This window comes from Bombina bombina, chromosome 6 (assembly GCF_027579735.1).
Source record: "Bombina bombina isolate aBomBom1 chromosome 6, aBomBom1.pri, whole genome shotgun sequence".
Lineage (NCBI taxonomy): Eukaryota > Metazoa > Chordata > Amphibia > Anura > Bombinatoridae > Bombina > Bombina bombina.
The window spans coordinates 60,821,654-60,840,975 of record NC_069504.1 but is presented as its reverse complement, the minus strand read 5'-3'; the positions used below and the strand labels follow the sequence as shown (position 1 = coordinate 60,840,975).

Sequence of the window (19,322 nt, the reverse complement as noted above, 5' to 3'; positions counted from 1 at the left end):
GATTTTTATATCAGTATCTGTGCATCTTATTCTTTATAGTAGTGTCTATTACATGCAGTTATATGAAAATGAGTGTACACTGTCCCTTTAAGATCAATAATCACCTATACGACCCACATAAAAGGGATGGGAGGTGGTTAGGAAATTAAAGGGACAGTCTACTCAAGAATTTTTATTGTTTAAAAACATTTTTATATTTATACACTTTTTACCTGTGTGATTAACTTGTATCAGCCTCTGCAGACTGCCTCCTTATCTCAGTTCTTTTGACAGACTTGCATTTTAGCCAATCAGTTCTGAGACTTAAATAACTCCACGGAGTGAGCACAACGTTATCTATATGGCAAACATGAACTAGGACTGTCAAAATGCACTGAGATGAGAGGTGGTTTTTAACAGTTTAGAAATCAGTTTGAACCTACCTAGGTTTAGCTTTTAGCAAAGAAAACCAAGGGAACAAAGCAAATTTGATGATAAAACTAAATTGGAAAGTTGTTTAAAACTGCATGCCCTATTTGAATCATGAAAGTTTAATTTTGGCTAGACTGTCCCCATACAGGTATGTGAGGTATGTTTAGGGGTTTAATAGGATAGTACTTGCGGTGGGTATATGGCGGTTTAGGGGTTTAATAGGATAGTACTTGCGGTGGGTATATGGCGGTTTAGGGGTTTAATAGGATAGTACTTGCGGTGGGTATATGGCGGTTTAGGGGTTAATAGGATAGTACTTGCAGAGGGTATATGGCGGTTTAGGGGTTTAATAGGATAGTACTTGCTGAGGGTATATGGCGGTTTAGGGGTTTAATAGGATAGTACTTGCGGTGGGTATATGGCGGTTTAGGGGTTAATAGGATAGTACTTGCAGAGGGTATATGGCGGTTTAGGGGTTTAATAGGATAGTACTTGCTGAGGGTATATGGCGGTTTAGGGGTTTAATAGGATAGTACTTGCGGAGGGTATATGGCGGTTTAGGGGTTAATAGGATAGTACTTGCAGAGGGTATATGGCGGTTTAGGGGTTAATAGGATAGTACTTGCAGAGGGTATATGGCGGTTTAGGGGTTAATAGGATAGTACTTGCAGAGGGTATATGGCGGTTTAGGGGTTAATAGGATAGTACTTGCAGAGGGTATATGGCGGTTTAGGGGTTAATAGGATAGTACTTGCAGAGGGTATATGGCGGTTTAGGGGTTAATAGGATAGTACTTGCAGAGGGTATATGGCGGTTTAGGGGTTAATAGGATAGTACTTGCAGAGGGTATATGGCGGTTTAGGGGTTAATAGGATAGTACTTGCAGAGGGTATATGGCGGTTTAGGGGTTAATAGGATAGTACTTGCAGAGGGTATATGGCGGTTTAGGGGTTAATAGGATAGTACTTGCAGAGGGTATATGGCGGTTTAGGGGTTTAATAGGATAGTACTTGCAGAGGGTATATGGCGGTTTAGGGGTTAATAGGATAGTACTTGCAGAGGGTATATGGCGGTTTAGGGGTTAATAGGATAGTACTTGCAGAGGGTATATGGCGGTTTAGGGGTTAATAGGATAGTACTTGCTGAGGGTATATGGCGGTTTAGGGGTTTAATAGGATAGTACTTGCAGAGGGTATATGGCGGTTTAGGGGTTAATAGGATAGTACTTGCTGAGGGTATATGGCGGTTTAGGGGTTTAATAGGATAGTACTTGCTGAGGGTATATGGCGGTTTAGGGGTTTAATAGGATAGTACTTGCAGAGGGTATATGGCGGTTTAGGGGTTAATAGGATAGTACTTGCAGAGGGTATATGGCGGTTTAGGGGTTTAATAGGATAGTACTTGCAGAGGGTATATGGCGGTTTAGGGGTTAATAGGATAGTACTTGCAGAGGGTATATGGCGGTTTAGGGGTTAATAGGATAGTACTTGCTGAGGGTATATGGCGGTTTAGGGGTTTAATAGGATAGTACTTGCAGAGGGTATATGGCGGTTTAGGGGTTAATAGGATAGTACTTGCTGAGGGTATATGGCGGTTTAGGGGTTTAATAGGATAGTACTTGCAGAGGGTATATGGCGGTTTAGGGGTTAATAGGATAGTACTTGCGGAGGGTATATGGCGGTTTAGGGGTTAATAGGATAGTACTTGCAGAGGGTATATGGCGGTTTAGGGTTTAATAGGATAGTACTTGCTGAGGGTATATGGCGGTTTAGGGGTTAATAGGATAGTACTTGCTGAGGGTATATGGCGGTTTAGGGGTTAATAGGATAGTACTTGCTGAGGGTATATGGCGGTTTAGGGGTTTAATAGGATAGTACTTGCGGTGGGTATATGGCGGTTTAGGGGTTAATAGGATAGTACTTGCAGAGGGTATATGGCGGTTTAGGGGTTTAATAGGATAGTACTTGCTGAGGGTATATGGCGGTTTAGGGGTTTAATAGGATAGTACTTGCGGTGGGTATATGGCGGTTTAGGGGTTAATAGGATAGTACTTGCAGAGGGTATATGGCGGTTTAGGGGTTAATAGGATAGTACTTGCAGAGGGTATATGGCGGTTTAGGGGTTTAATAGGATAGTACTTGCGGAGGGTATATGGCGGTTTAGGGGTTAATAGGATAGTACTTGCAGAGGGTATATGGCGGTTTAGGGGTTAATAGGATAGTACTTGCAGAGGGTATATGGCGGTTTAGGGGTTAATAGGATAGTACTTGCAGAGGGTATATGGCGGTTTAGGGGTTAATAGGATAGTACTTGCAGAGGGTATATGGCGGTTTAGGGGTTAATAGGATAGTACTTGCAGAGGGTATATGGCGGTTTAGGGGTTAATAGGATAGTACTTGCAGAGGGTATATGGCGGTTTAGGGGTTAATAGGATAGTACTTGCAGAGGGTATATGGCGGTTTAGGGGTTAATAGGATAGTACTTGCAGAGGGTATATGGCGGTTTAGGGGTTAATAGGATAGTACTTGCAGAGGGTATATGGCGGTTTAGGGGTTAATAGGATAGTACTTGCAGAGGGTATATGGCGGTTTAGGGGTTAATAGGATAGTACTTGCAGAGGGTATATGGCGGTTTAGGGGTTAATAGGATAGTACTTGCAGAGGGTATATGGCGGTTTAGGGGTTAATAGGATAGTACTTGCAGAGGGTATATGGCGGTTTAGGGGTTTAATAGGATAGTACTTGCAGAGGGTATATGGCGGTTTAGGGGTTAATAGGATAGTACTTGCAGAGGGTATATGGCGGTTTAGGGGTTAATAGGATAGTACTTGCAGAGGGTATATGGCGGTTTAGGGGTTAATAGGATAGTACTTGCTGAGGGTATATGGCGGTTTAGGGGTTTAATAGGATAGTACTTGCAGAGGGTATATGGCGGTTTAGGGGTTAATAGGATAGTACTTGCTGAGGGTATATGGCGGTTTAGGGGTTTAATAGGATAGTACTTGCTGAGGGTATATGGCGGTTTAGGGGTTTAATAGGATAGTACTTGCAGAGGGTATATGGCGGTTTAGGGGTTAATAGGATAGTACTTGCAGAGGGTATATGGCGGTTTAGGGGTTTAATAGGATAGTACTTGCAGAGGGTATATGGCGGTTTAGGGGTTAATAGGATAGTACTTGCAGAGGGTATATGGCGGTTTAGGGGTTAATAGGATAGTACTTGCTGAGGGTATATGGCGGTTTAGGGGTTTAATAGGATAGTACTTGCAGAGGGTATATGGCGGTTTAGGGGTTAATAGGATAGTACTTGCTGAGGGTATATGGCGGTTTAGGGGTTTAATAGGATAGTACTTGCAGAGGGTATATGGCGGTTTAGGGGTTAATAGGATAGTACTTGCTGAGGGTATATGGCGGTTTAGGGGTTTAATAGGATAGTACTTGCAGAGGGTATATGGCGGTTTAGGGGTTAATAGGATAGTACTTGCGGAGGGTATATGGCGGTTTAGGGGTTAATAGGATAGTACTTGCAGAGGGTATATGGCGGTTTAGGGTTTAATAGGATAGTACTTGCTGAGGGTATATGGCGGTTTAGGGGTTAATAGGATAGTACTTGCAGAGGGTATATGGCGGTTTAGGGGTTAATAGGATAGTACTTGCAGAGGGTATATGGCGGTTTAGGGGTTAATAGGATAGTACTTGCAGAGGGTATATGGCGGTTTAGGGGTTAATAGCATAGTACTTGCAGAGGGTATATGGCGGTTTAGGGGTTAATAGCATAGTACTTGCAGAGGGTATATGGCGGTTTAGGGGTTTAATAGGATAGTACTTGCGGTGGGTATATGGCGGTTTAGGGGTTAATAGGATAGTACTTGCAGAGGGTATATGGCGGTTTAGGGTTTAATAGGATAGTACTTGCTGAGGGTATATGGCGGTTTAGGGGTTAATAGGATAGTACTTGCTGAGGGTATATGGCGGTTTAGGGTTTAATAGGATAGTACTTGCGGTGGGTATATGGCGGTTTAGGGGTTAATAGGATAGTACTTGCTGAGGGTATATGGCGGTTTAGGGGTTAATAGGATAGTACTTGCGGTGGGTATATGGCGGTTTAGGGTTTAATAGGATAGTACTTGCTGAGGGTATATGGCGGTTTAGGGGTTAATAGGATAGTACTTGCTGAGGGTATATGGCGGTTTAGGGGTTAATAGGATAGTACTTGCGGTGGGTATATGGCGGTTTAGGGGTTAATAGGATAGTACTTGCTGAGGGTATATGGCGGTTTAGGGGTTAATAGGATAGTACTTGCAGAGGGTATATGGCGGTTTAGGGGTTAATAGGATAGTACTTGCTGAGGGTATATGGCGGTTTAGGGGTTAATAGGATAGTACTTGCGGTGGGTATATGGCGGTTTAGGGTTTAATAGGATAGTACTTGCTGAGGGTATATGGCGGTTTAGGGTTTAATAGGATAGTACTTGCTGAGGGTATATGGCGGTTTAGGGGTTAATAGGATAGTACTTGCTGAGGGTATATGGCGGTTTAGGGGTTAATAGGATAGTACTTGCGGTGGGTATATGGCGGTTTAGGGTTTAATAGGATAGTACTTGCAGAGGGTATATGGAGGTTTAGGGGTTAATAGCATAGTACTTGCAGAGGGTATATGGCGGTTTAGGGGTTAATAGGATAGTACTTGCTGAGGGTATATGGCGGTTTAGGGTTTAATAGGATAGTACTTGCAGAGGGTATATGGCGGTTTAGGGTTTAATAGGATAGTACTTGCGGTGGGTATATGGCGGTTTAGGGGTTAATAGGATAGTACTTGCGGTGGGTATATGGCAGTTTAGGGGTTAATAGGATAGTACTTGCTGAGGGTATATGGTGGTTTAGGGGTTAATAGGATAGTACTTGCAGAGGGTATATGGTGGTTTAGGGTTTAATAGGATAGTACTTGCGGAGGGTATATGGAGGTTTAGGGGTTAATAGCATAGTACTTGCGGTGGGTATATGGCGGTTTAGGGGTTAATAGGATAGTACTTGCGGTGGGTATATGGCGGTTTAGGGGTTAATAGGATAGTACTTGCTGAGGGTATATGGTGGTTTAGGGGTTAATAGGATAGTACTTGCAGAGGGTATATGGTGGTTTAGGGGTTAATAGGATAGTACTTGCGGAGGGTATATGGAGGTTTAGGGGTTAATAGCATAGTACTTGCAGAGGGTATATGGCGGTTTAGGGGTTAATAGGATAGTACTTGTGGAGGGTATATGGCGGTTTAGGGGTTAATAGGATAGTACTTGCGGTGGGTATATGGCGGTTTAGGGGTTAATAGGATAGTACTTGTGGAGGGTATATGGCGGTTTAGGGGTTAATAGGATAGTACTTGCGGTGGGTGGGTGTCATTTTAGATATTTATTAGTGTAGTGTTAATTTGCAATTGTGGGATACTTCTTTTTAGGGAGTTATGATTAATGGTTAGGCATGGCAGTTCTATTTCAAAGCATCCTTTAGCATCCTTTAGCCAGTATCGCTGACTAATGGCGTGTATAGTAAACGCCTCTCTACAATGACGCTATGTCGGGAGGTTGGAATATTTTGACAGGCTCGCTTGACATAGCGGCGAATCCTTTGGAATATTTTGCCGCCTCTTAGCACTTTCAATCATCAGGGCCTAAGTGCTATTGCATTGTTTTTTTTATCATGCATTTGTTAAATATGCAGATCTACTGTATTTACTGGTACTTCAACTGAGAAACAATATGGTGGTGCCAATTACATTGCAAAATCTCAACTCTGCACTTATTCATTCAACCGTTGAACTAATAATATAAAAAAATACAGATCTATATATTATTCTCAGACTAATACGTCCTTTAAATTCATCATAATATGTAGCATTAATTTGGTGTTTAATGTCCCTTAAAGGGATATTGGACTTACATTAAAAACGGTTTGGTTTTTTTACAGATTGGGCAATTTACATTAAATGTACACTGATCTTGTCACACACTGTGTGATTGGTGGGTTATAACTATCATTCGATGCAAAAGACACACAGGTAACACTGCTTCAAGGTGCTGTACCCATCAACCAAAAGTGCCCTCCCTCTGGACTATGATGCCCAGAATGCTTTGGGGTGTCAGTTGAAGCAATGAAGCATTCTACCACAAATTATGAAAAAAAAGGGGGGGGGGGCTGCAAGCTTGGAAGTTGAAATGTAGCAAAGACTCCTGATAAAGGGACGGGACCCTAAAACAAATTGTGGAAATAATGTTTTTATTATTCTATGTTGAAAGTTAAACCTAGGTAGGCTCATATGCCAATTTCTAAGCACTTGAAGGCCATCTCTTATCTGATAGCATTTGACAGTTTTTAACAGCTAGAGGAAGCTAGTTCATGTGTGCTATATAAATAACATTGTGCTCACGCCCGTGGAGGTACTTATGAAAGGGCACCGATTGGCTAAAATGCAAATCTGTCAAAATATTTGAATTAAGGGATCAGTCTGCAAAGGCTTAGATACATGGTAATCACAGAGGTAAAAACTGTATTAAATATAACAGTGTTGGTTATGCTAAACTGGGGAAAGGATAATAAAGGGATTATCTATCTTTTTAAACAAATAAAAATTCTGGAGTAGACTGTCCCTTTATTTCTATACGATGCATAGTGCCTATTAGTATTTATTTCTTCATTGTTTTTATGATTAATTACCGCTTTATGGAAATTAATGTTATAAAGTATTTCATCCTTGGTTTACCTGTAAGGTGATGATTTATTAAAGATTTTAACTCTCCAAGCAAACCTTGGCAAAACGGTTATACCATTATATTCCTAATCTTATTTAAAATACTAAAAATGCTTAATTTTATTCCCCATGTTTCCAGAAAAACAGTGTATAGCTTATAAATAAGCGTATGAGAAACACAGAAGCTCGGAGAGTAATAAATCCTATTAAATAAAAATAGACTTCCCTGACGTGGAGTTATAAAACCAGCTTGTAAATGTTTTTTTAATTTTTTTTTTTTTTAAAATAAAGCTTGCTGCATAATGACAGACATATTTAAGTCTATGGCGTATATTATAATTCCTTTAAAAAGCTTTTCAAAATACTCGTTTAGAAAAATCTGTATCTATTTTAAAAAGTAAAAACTTGCAGATAAAAGGTCTTAATAAAAAAAAAAAATTCAAACAGGATTAAAATGTAACTCTTGTGTGGAGAACAAAAAATATTTATAGCAGAGGCGGATTTGTTCAGGGAATAGTAAAACCGATGGATTTGCTTTTCCCATTTGAGATTCTAGAAACTGCATCAGAGATGAAACATTAGTTTCCTTTTATACTGTACTGAAATAATAATATTTTAAAGAAGTAAAAAAAAAAAAAGTGTAAGTATTTGATTGCATTTTGTAAGTGAAACTTTATAAATATATTACTATTAATTCACTACAAATATCCTAAGTGATTACAAATTATACTTCTTTTGCAATATTTTATTTATATAATTTATCTTTAAGGTTTAGTAGACTGGATCCTGGAAGGAGGGAATAGCACATTCTTACATAGAGGGTAGGGAATGTGATAGAATGAGAAGATACTGGGGCTTTTGGTTTAACAGAAAGTGTCTGAGGAGTGATCAAAACGGAGACCAAAACCAGCAGCTCAGAAGAAGAAGGAGGGTTAAATAAAGTAGAGAAGTCCAAGAGAATAGCCAGAGTTCAGCAGAACACAAAGGACTGGGAGGAAACACAGATTGGGAACTAGAAAAGCAAAACACAAAGAGCGCCTGGGAGCTGAGGATACCAACATGAGAAAAACTATTTTGGAGAAAATTGTGCTGTGGGATCTTATAGACACAGACAGGGCACTAACAGGTGTGTGTACGTGTGACTTGGAATGTCATATCTGATGTCAACATAGTGCTGCCAGTGTGCGGCCTGAAGGAAGTCAGTCTCAATCCCTCTCAAATTATTTCTCAGTCTCTTTATTAGAATACAACCAGAAAATACAGGTTTTTTTTGTGCGCATTATTAAAAATAAATAAAAAAACTGAAAAAACAGCTTCTATAGGCTAAAGTGGCAAACATTTTGGGTGACCTCCTCTTAAAAATTGAGCAATAGCATGAACATGGCTCTCATAAACCTAAATGGAACCCTAATTAATCTCATTGCTTACACCTGTATTTGTCTTACTATTTCATGTCAAGATGACTATTTCATGTCAAGATGACACCAGGTTTGTGCAAGACATTCTTGAGCATTACATACACATGTGGTATGAGTTGAATTCATTGGAAGCTTGCTAATAAGATCAACTTTCAATCACATCATTACATTCAAAATGCCAAAGGATCATATTTTTTGACAGACATAAAATTATAATTTGGCATCAGCAAGGTCACTCTCAAAGGGAAATCAGCAAAAAAACTGATACTCAAGTTGTGGTATTCAAGCGGTTATAAAGAAATTTGAAGAATCAGGAGAGGTCAAGGACAAAAAAAAAAAAAAAAGGACTTGAAGGCCAAGAAAACTTTCAAAACCTAATGAGAAGTTTCTCAGCGTTTTTTCTTTGAGAGACCGGAAGAAGTCCAGCAAGAATCTAGCTCAGTATCTTGCAGCTTTATTGGGATGCCAAGTTGACCCTCACAAAGCTCACAAAGATTGGAATGAAGATCAGTAGAAAAGAGTATTATGGAGTGACAAATCCAAGTTTGAAATGTTTGGGTCCAATCCTCAGAAGAAGAATGAGTGCTTGAGGTTTTCAGTGAAACATGGTGGAGGGTCTGTCCTCGTTTGGGGCTGCATTTCTGCCAGTGGTGTTTGCGATAAAGTACAGACAGGTTTTAATTCCTCATGCTATTCCTTCTGGAAAGTGCCTGATTGGGAATAGTTTTATTTTTCTGCGTTATAATGATCCCAAGCACACTGCTAATGGAGTGAAATCATATTTGGAGAGAAAAACTGCTGATAAACTACCGACAGTCATGGACTGACCTCCACAGAGTCCAGACCTGAAAATTATAGAGGCAGTATGGGATCACCTGGACAGAGAGTGAAAGAAAAAACAACCTAAATCTACTAAAGAAGAACTCTGGGAGGTGCTGAAAGAAGCCTGGTATAATATACCAGAAGATTACTTCAGAAAACTTCAGGACAGTCTCCCCAAAAGAATTCAAGATGTTCTTAGTGCCAAGGGAGGTCACACTAAATACTGACTTTTGCCTGAAGAAGCCAATTTGTTCTTAATATTGTGTTTTTTTTATATTTTGTGTACATATTTCCAGTATTTTAGGTTTGTATCTTAATAAAGAGACCAAAAATTAATTATTGATGGTCATTAAAACTTTGCTAAAATAACAAATCTAATAGTGGCCTAAGACTTTATATATATATATATGATTAAATACCAGCTAAAGGTTTTAATCTAATTAGCTAGGTAATAAATGGACCCCTTGTAAATGTGTGGTGATCCATTTAGTGCCCGGTAATCTTATATATTAGTATATCCAATAAACAAGACATCATAGTAGATTATAGCCAGCACTATATAATCTATAATCCACTATGATGTCTTGTTCTGCAGCACGACCCACCAAAAGTCCCCTGCCTGGGTGCAACGATACAAAACAATATCCAAGGAAAAGATTGCATTCACAGGACTTCTTGAACAAGTAGTCAATATACTTTTAATGGTATATATATATATATATATATATATATATATATATATATATATATATATATATATATATATTTATTTATATATTTTTCCCCATAATAACTATTACACATAAGCAAACTTCTGGCTACTCAACTGTATTATTTATGTATTTCCATTTGAGGACAACAGTTATTGAAAACTGTACAGTATGTTCTGTATTACCAGTTTCTCTATTATATACCAACATGAATATTATGTATTATTTTGAATTGGAATAAAATGTGCCTTTACAAAGCAGCAAGAATATTGTCAATGTCCAATACGCAGGTAAAGAATTGAAAAAACTAATTTTGGTTTCCTAATAGAACAATTATGAATAGTAAATAACATTTTGCAATTATCTTTCATTATTCACATTAATTGTTCCATATGTAATTGAGAAACAAACACAATGTTCATGCAGGATGGAGTGAATTATGTAGAATTCAGAATCCTGACCATATACATTCTACACTGTGATTGCTTGGTCAGCGCAGGAGAAAATTGATTTGTTATCCCTAACAAGCAAATCAGATAAGAATCATTCTTGTGAGGCTTTTCATGAGTTTCATTTCTATAATGCAAAACAATAGGAATGTCAAAACGTTTGCTTTTAAAACAATTTTTATAAAGACCTTTAGCAACAAACTGCAAACATTGCTGACAACGTATACTATGCACACACAGAATGCAGTTATTGTTTATTGAAGTGTATACTTCAGAAAGAACATTTTAGTAATAGGAAAGATAGAATAATGAATACAAATTCATTTTCATTCTTTTTATCTCTTCCAGCTCAGACTGACATATTCCTGACCTTTAATGCTATCATTGAGAAAAGATGTACAGAAATGTAAACACAAGGCAGAGTTTTAACAGATTATTAAAACAAAAACAAAAAACTGTCAGATTGTTGAGACTCCAAAAATAATATTACACTGAATATCATTTTAACAGTAGACTGTCACTAGAACCAGTGATAAAATTTATTAAAAAGCACAGAAGATGCAATGCTGCCCTCTAGTGTATTTATAGAGAATTACAAAGTGCATAGAAATTAGCAAATCAGAATCAAATCCATCAAATATTAAGCCTCCTCCAAAATAAATAAACAAACACTATGGGCGAGATAACATATACGGCGCAGGCTTCAGCGCAACTGCTGAAACCTGCACCACCCGTAATTTCACCTTGCACATCGGGGTATTACATAAACCCTGCGATGTCCAGAAATAAGTGTAAATACAAATTGCTGGAGTCGCCAGTGACTTACGGCACTTTAGAAACTTCCAGCACATAAGAAAAAAAAAAAAAAAAATATCAATTCTCCCATGAAGGTCTAGCCTGCCTCCCAAAAATAAACCTGACACGTAAAACCCCTATTTCCGCAATCCCAACCCCTCACAACGCAATATGCCTAATTAAAAGGGACATTAAACTCACATTTTCTCTTTCATTATTCAGATGGAGAATAAAATTATAAACAACATTCCAATGTACTTCTATTATCTAATTGGCTTCATTCTAGATATACTTTGTTTAAGAAATAGCAATGCATATGGGTGAGCCAATCACACAAGGCATCTATGTGCAGCCACCAATCAGCAGCTTCTGAGCCTATCTAGATATGCTTTTCAGCGAAAAATATCAAGAGAATGAAGCAAATTAAAGAATAGAAGTAAAATAAAAAGTTGGGTTTAATGTCCCTTTAAACTATTAACCCCTAATGCGCCATTCACACACATAGCAAACTACCTAATAAAAGTATAAACTCCTAAATCCGCCAACCCCAATATCGCAAACTACCTAATAAATGTATTAACTCCTAATCCGCCATTGACCCACATCTCAACAAACTTTATAAAGTATATTAACCAACTACACAATAAACCTAATAAAACATTTAACCCCTAATCTGCCAAACCTCCACAAAACAAATAACTAATTAAAAGACTAAACCCCCTAACCTAGCACCCCTAAATTAACCTCAATTACCTAAATGAAAAAATACAAAGTTATAAATAAAATAAAAAAGCTAACATTACTTAAAAATAAAGTCTAATTAAGATTACAAAAATAAAAAAAGTCTAACATTACATAAAATAATAAACCAAATTATCAAAAATAAAAAAAATTAAACCTAATCCCTATGAAAATAAAAAAGCCCCTCCAAAATAAAAACACCCCCTAATCTAATACTAAACTATCAATGGCCCTTAAATGGCCTTTTGTATGGCATTGCCCTAAGTTAAACAGCTCTTTTCCTTAAAAAAAAATAGTAAGTCCCCACTCTAACAGTAAAAAAAAAACCCACCCACCAAACCCCCCAAAATAAAAAAACCTAACACTGAAAAGGGGCATTTGTATGGGCATTGCCCTTACCAATTCCTGAAGTCTGGCGGAGAAGGTCCTGTTCCAGGCGAAGAAGTCTTATTCCAAGCGGTCGACATTTTCTCCCAAGCGGGTTTTTTTTTCTTTTCTAGATTAGGGATTTCTGGGCACTCTTAAAAGAGCTGAATGCCCTTTTAAGGGCAGTAAAAGAGCTGAATGCCCTTTTAAGGGCAGTAAAAGAGCTGAATGCCCTTTTAAGGGCAGTAAAAGAGCTGAATGCCCTTTTAAGGGCAATGCCCATACATATGCCCCTTTAGGGGCAATGGGTAGTTTAGGATTTTTTAGTGTTAGTTCTTTTATTTTGGGGGGTTTTGTGGGTGGGGGGGTTACTGTTAGAGTGGGTGACTTAGTATTTTTTTTAAGGAAAAGAGCTATTTAACTTAGGCCAATACCCTGCAAAAGACTATTTTAAGGGCTATTGGTAGTTTAGTATTAGATTGGGGGTGATTTTATTTTGGGGGCTCTTATTTTCATAGGGATTAGGTTTAATTTTTTTTTGTTTTGTTTCTGTAATCTTTTATTGAGGTTATACGCAAAAATAACACGTAAAATAAAATCTTTTAGCATAACAGACACATTATCCATGGCATACAATGAGAATAAAATCTTGGACAAAAATATGAACTACAGAAACCTAATTTTTTTTAAATATGAGTGACTGATTAGCTGGTCACTTATGGACTCATTGATATAGGTAATATTAGCGGAGCAAGTTAGCCACACCAGGGACCTCATCAGGTCCAATGTCACATAAAAGTTAAGGAAATGTAATTCTGTTAATAATAATAATAATAATAATAATAATAATAATAATAATAATAATAATAGAGTGTAGTCAATGCAATACAGCAAGATAGCTAGACTAGTTAGAATAGAATATAAGCTTACATAAGAGTTGAATTATCAGCGGGTAAGCACCGCTTGGAATGGGGGGGGGCAATTGATATGCTGTGGGAGTAATAATAGTAATACAAAATATATGTTGCAGTAAAGTGCGATGAAGAACCTCACTTTTCAATCATACTAACAATTAAGCAAACCATGCTCAATAACCTTAAAGAAAAAGAACCTTGTGCAAGCTTAAAGGCAATAAACCCATCACATTGTAAAAAAACTAAACTATAGTAGCCGCTATATAGATCATATTAATAAGATAAACCACAACCTGTTAGTCCTAATAGCAGAAACTTAGAGCTCTTGACTAATACAGTTCAGTTGTGTATAACATTAAAGATAAAGGGTTCAATATAGCAATCTGTCTTGAATCCCCATCTAAGAGGATTAGAGGTATACCCTAAGTAATCTGCAAGGAAAACCCAATGAACCCTTGTTTTATAATGGTAAAACAACACTACTAAGTAACCAGAGTATCTCGTTAGTGTGATCTTAAGGGATGAGGACTTCCCCCCCAAGTGAAACCAAAACATATATACTGCATGGTGCCACCTCAGCCGCAGGAAGCCTCTCATATATAATACGTTAGTCCCAAGTTCGAGAGGAATCCATTTTGTCAATTTAGGTTGTGGTACACATGGTGTCAGAGGGGTTACTCATATATGGGCATAGAGTTCAATGTATATGGGTATAAACAGTAATTGATCAACCGTATTAACTCCTGGGTATTATGAGACTTAGCATAGTTAGAGACGTAACCAGTTATTAGGCCATATTGAAGCTCGAAGCAAATTGGAGTTTCTCTTGGAGCTTCAGATAGAGCGACTTATCATGGCCGCCTCTTAGACACGCCCCCCAATATTTTTTATTTTTAAATAATTTGGTTTATTATTTTATGTAATGTTAGACTTATTATTTTTTTTATAACCTTAGATTAATTTAAACTTAGTTTTTGTTTAATTTGTAAGTAATGTTAGCTTTTTTATTTTAATTGTAACTTAGTATTTTTTAATTTAGGTAACTGGGGTTAATTTAAAGGGACACTATACCCAAACATTTTCTTTCATGATTAAGGTAGAGAATACAATTTTAAACAACATTCCAATTTACTTCTATTACCTAATTTGCTTCATTCTTTAGATATCCTTTAATGAAGAAATAGCAATGCACACGGTGAACCAATCACAGGAGGCATCTATGTGCAGCTACCAATCAGCAGCTACTAAGCATATCTAGATATGCTTTTCAGGAAAGAATATCAAGAGAATGAAGCAAATTAGATAATAGAAGTAAATTAGAAAGTTGTTTATAATTGTATGCTCTTTCTAAATCATGAAAGAAAAAAATTGGGTTTCATGTCCCTTTAATGTTAGGTTAGGGGGCTTAGTAATTTAATTAGTTATTTGCGTTGTTGGGGTTTTACCGATTAGGGGTTAATATACTTTATTAGGTTAATTGCGATGTGGGTTAATGGCGGATTTGGGGTTAATATACTTTATTAGCTATTGCGGTGGGGGATTGCGGTTTACAGGTAGATAGATATTGCGCATGCATTAGGTGTTCGTTTATATTTTCAGGGAGTTACGGTGCTTACATTTTCAGCGCAATGCTTGCTGCGCCTGCCTATGTGTGGCGAGGTGAAAATGGAGTAAAATTTCTCCATTTTTGCTGCGTAAGTCCTTGTGCTGAATATGTAATACCGATTTGCGACGCGGTTCTGTGTTAGCTTATGGGAGTAAAAATTGCAGCTGACGGGTGAAATATACTTGCCGCAATATAAATTAATAATGAGAATAAAAAAAAAGTGTTCCGTTCTTACGGAATCAGTATAGGTTTATAACAAATGAAAACACTTACTGAGAAACTATATTTGCATTCTAAAACCACAGAAAGAAAGTTCATTCATTGATAAACAAAAATATTCCTCATGGATGCTAGACCTACTGTATATTCACAAATTCCCTTAATGGCCAGAATGTCCCATGTCACCTTATTCTATTGCAGCCAATTTAAAAATGCAACAATTTTAGCTATAAAAAAAAATTCCTTATTGGTTCCGTTTAACCCTTTATCCCAATGGTATCTGGTTGTTAGATATTATCTATAATCGTGTGGTTAAATAATCAATAGCAGAGATGTTAAAATCATGTTTCTAATAACATTAACGTGCAAGAAACTTGTGACCAGTTTTTACATAATAATATTTTTAAACCTGGTAAAAGTTTTTTCTTCTCTGTAACTCAAGGAGGAGTCACTTTGCTTACCGTACTCTCCAAACACCAAAACAGTGAACTTCCGACGCTCCACTATCCAGGACACTATTCTGACACTGGCCCAGATGATGAGCATCCCCAAGGTGGCATCCAGGAGGAAATTCATCAAGTATCTTGAAAGAATAATATTTAAGAGATTACAAAATCGTAAAGGGCCAGTAAACCCACCAAATAATTTTATATAATTCTACACATAGTGCATAACACGTAACATTAGCCTAGCGCCAGCTTTCTAAAGCAAAATATTTCAGAGATATTTACCTACGAAAATCAATTTTATAGAACGCCGCTTCTGGCTCTACTGAGCGGGTCTCTTTTTTCCTAAGTGCATCGGGCACGCTGTCTAGTCACATTGCGCCCAATTGCGCTATTAAACTGAATGTAGCTTGCTGCCGCTCTGGTAGCTAGCTACATTCAGTTAATGGCACGATCAGGAGCGATGTGACTAGACAGCGTGTCCGATGCGCTTAGGAAAAAAACAGACCCGCTCAGTAGAGCCAGAAGTGGCGTTCTATAAAATTAATTTTCGTAGGTAAATATCTCTGAAATACTTTGCTTTAGAAAGCTGGAGCTAGGCTAATGTTATTCTGCACTTTGTGTAGAATTATATAACATTATTTGGGGGGTTTACTGGCCCTTTAACGGCTAGAAAAACAACCGGCTGTAACAAAAACGAGAGGTTTATTTACTTTGAAGCATCTTTCTGTACCTTAAAGGGCCAGTCAACACCTTGTAATTACAAGACATTTCTGTTGTGTTTCTACAGCGTAACAAATCAGCCAAGGCTTCGCGTTATAAACAAACAACCTTTTTACTGCAATTGTTTTTAATAGCCAAATTCCACCCACTGTTTGCCTTATTTGGAGGAGCCAATCAGGCCTTTAGTCTGCAGGCAACAAGGTTAGGCCCTGTCATAACGTTACTATAAAATACATTGTTTTGCAGTTGTTATCTGATGAAGTCACCTAGGGACAGATATGTAACAGAGTTAGAGAAGTCAACAGGTGCATTTGAAGTTCTGAGAACTAGAAATTGCTCATTATTAAGAGCTAAATTACATGAAAAAAGGCAAAATATATTGCAAAGTTGTCTCATTATGCATAACTAAACATTTAATATAAAATTCTAAAGGTGTTTACTGTCCTGACTCCCAGGTTGTAGCCTGACCCTTTAACCCCTTCCCTGACTTGTCTGAAATTATTTTACTCTCTGTATAGTGCTGCAGAATTAATAATAATAATTATAATAATAATAATAATAAAAAAGTAAAGTAGTATTATTCTCTCACATTGTCCTCTGACAATATTCATGGCTCCACTTAACTTCTTGGTAAAGCCCATTAAAAACACATGTAAATATTTTTTTATTATTATTATCGGTTATTTGTAGAGCGCCAACAGATTCCTCAGCGCTATAAACATAGGCGGTATACAAGGAAACATTTATAGGGATCAAATGGGTAGAGGGCCCTGCCAAGAGTCGCACTGTTGTAGTCAGCTCTATAGAATGTGATCTACAAACAGCTGGGCTCTTAGGCTACATGCTAAGGGGGTTCAGGAGAGGAACTGGTATAAAGAAAGGTTAGTGTAGGTTGTATGCATCCCTGAACAGTAGAGTCTTTAGGGAGCGCTTGAAGCTTTTAAAACTAGGGGAGTATTAATAGAAGCAGTAACAATAAAAAGTATATACATTCCGTCAGTACTAATGTGGGATTTTCTAAAACTTACAGTGAGCAAGGGTCTTCTTCTGTCAGGTCTGAGAGGAAGACATTTGTAAAGTGGATAAATAAGGCACCAATCGCCTGTTTGGATGTGTCATAAAACCTGCAAGACAAAAGTGTATTTATTTTGTAGGGAAAATAACAAAAAACTCCAATAGTAGTGGTTACAACTGGCATAAACTCCTCAAATGCTTCCATGAAACTTACTCCCCATAATCCTCACTAGAAAAACGCATCTCCTGTTTAAACCCACAAACCTCTCTACTCCCTCCTCTTCAAAGATAAGGGCTCTACAAATGTTCCAAAACAAAAAATGTAGTTGTCTGAAGTTTCAGTGTTTCTGATGTGGGTGTAAGTGCATACTTAGATATTCCTAACTTCTCTAATCCGATTAATGCTGCAAGATTTCAAATGTCTTGGTGGAAGCAGTAACAATAAAAATTATTACCAGTTACCATTTATATTAGGGGTTAGGGACGTGACATGAACGACACTATTCTGTGCAGCAAATTGTTTAGTACTTAAAGGGACATGAAACCCAAAGTCTTTCTTTCATGATTCACACAGAGCATACAATTTTAAACAACTTCCCAATTTTTTTCTGTTATCAAATTTGCTTAATTATTTTGGTATTCTATGTCGTAGAAGCATCAGTGCATTACTGGGAGCTATATGAACATATTGGGAGAACCAATGACAGAGGTATATATGGTTAACCACCAATCTGCAGCTAGCTCCCATTGCTGTTCCCGAGTATACCTAGGTATGCTTTTCAACCAAGCAAACAAAACAAATTGGATAATAGAGGTAAATTGTAAATATGTTTAAAATTGCATGCTCTATCTTAAGTATGAAAGAAATGTTTTGGGTTTTATATCCCTTTAAAGTACCTCTTTTAAATGTGATGGCTAAAGGGACATTTAAAGGGGCATACAGGTGAAATTTAAAATGAGCAGCAAATAAGAAAGAAGCATTTGTGAAAAATACTAACAAAATTATTTTCTAAAAAGTTACTGTTTCTGTGCTAATTTATTGTGCACAAGACCAGCTGACAATAGGCAGCATCAGACCTCACAGCTCTCCCTATTTGAGAGGGACTGGACCTAATTCTGAGCTCTGTCCCTATGAAACAGCCATTTGTCCATATTTGCAGAGTTTCCCTTAGCTCCACCCATTTGACCACCCAGATGTGCCCACAAACTCCCAGACACATCCATTATCTTGTGATTATCCACCCTCTCCCAACACTGCCACACCCACAAATTAGCAACTGCTCCCTCCAACCTCCTCAGTCCCTAATACATATTATTATTATTATTAACAGTTATTTGTAGAGCGCCAACAGATTCCACAGCGCTAACATAGACACAAATATTGGGAGATATGCAGTATTCATGCTCCCACGGGCAATCAACAAAATACCACATTACATCACAAAAGACACTTATTGCTGAATGTAGTGATGAACTGCTAAATGTGAAGGCATGGGGCATATTACCATATCAGCAGGGGGTCCTATGGACTAAAAACAGCAATACAAATTGAAATAAATATTTTTGCAAAAACAAAATACATTTTTGTCAAACCAGTTTTGAAAGGCACTGATACATGGTTTAAATTTCACCTTTATATCCCATTAACCATATAATCACTTTTTGCTTTAAAAGAATTATATCAGTCTAACAAAACCTTTTTTTTTAATTTCATTAAAAAACAGGGAATTATATTTATTATTATATATCTTAGACTTACCATATTCTCCATGGACGTCGCTGATCTTTAGGCTCCTGAAAGCGCTTCACTGGTAAAAGCATAAAGAGAAATATGAGGGTTCAGAAGTCATTAAAGTTGATAGTTGTAAAAATCACAATAGGGACAGTATACACTCATTTTCATATAACTGCATGTAATAGACACTACTATAAAGAATAAGATGCACAGATA

At 37.3% G+C, this 19,322-nt stretch overlaps 1 protein-coding gene across 1 annotated transcript in view; it reads right to left on the bottom strand.

Moving 5' to 3' along the window:
* Positions 1 to 19,322, bottom strand: part of LOC128662603 (store-operated calcium entry regulator STIMATE-like) — a 205,408-nt gene that overhangs the window by 81,906 nt on the left and 104,180 nt on the right. Inside the window, exons 2-4 of the mRNA XM_053716428.1 lie at positions 19,131 to 19,179; positions 17,386 to 17,481; positions 15,650 to 15,771 (exon numbers count right to left, since the gene is read on the bottom strand). Coding sequence (XP_053572403.1) covers positions 15,650 to 15,771; positions 17,386 to 17,481; positions 19,131 to 19,179 — 267 coding nt within the window. The remainder of the gene's footprint in view (positions 1 to 15,649; positions 15,772 to 17,385; positions 17,482 to 19,130; positions 19,180 to 19,322) is intronic.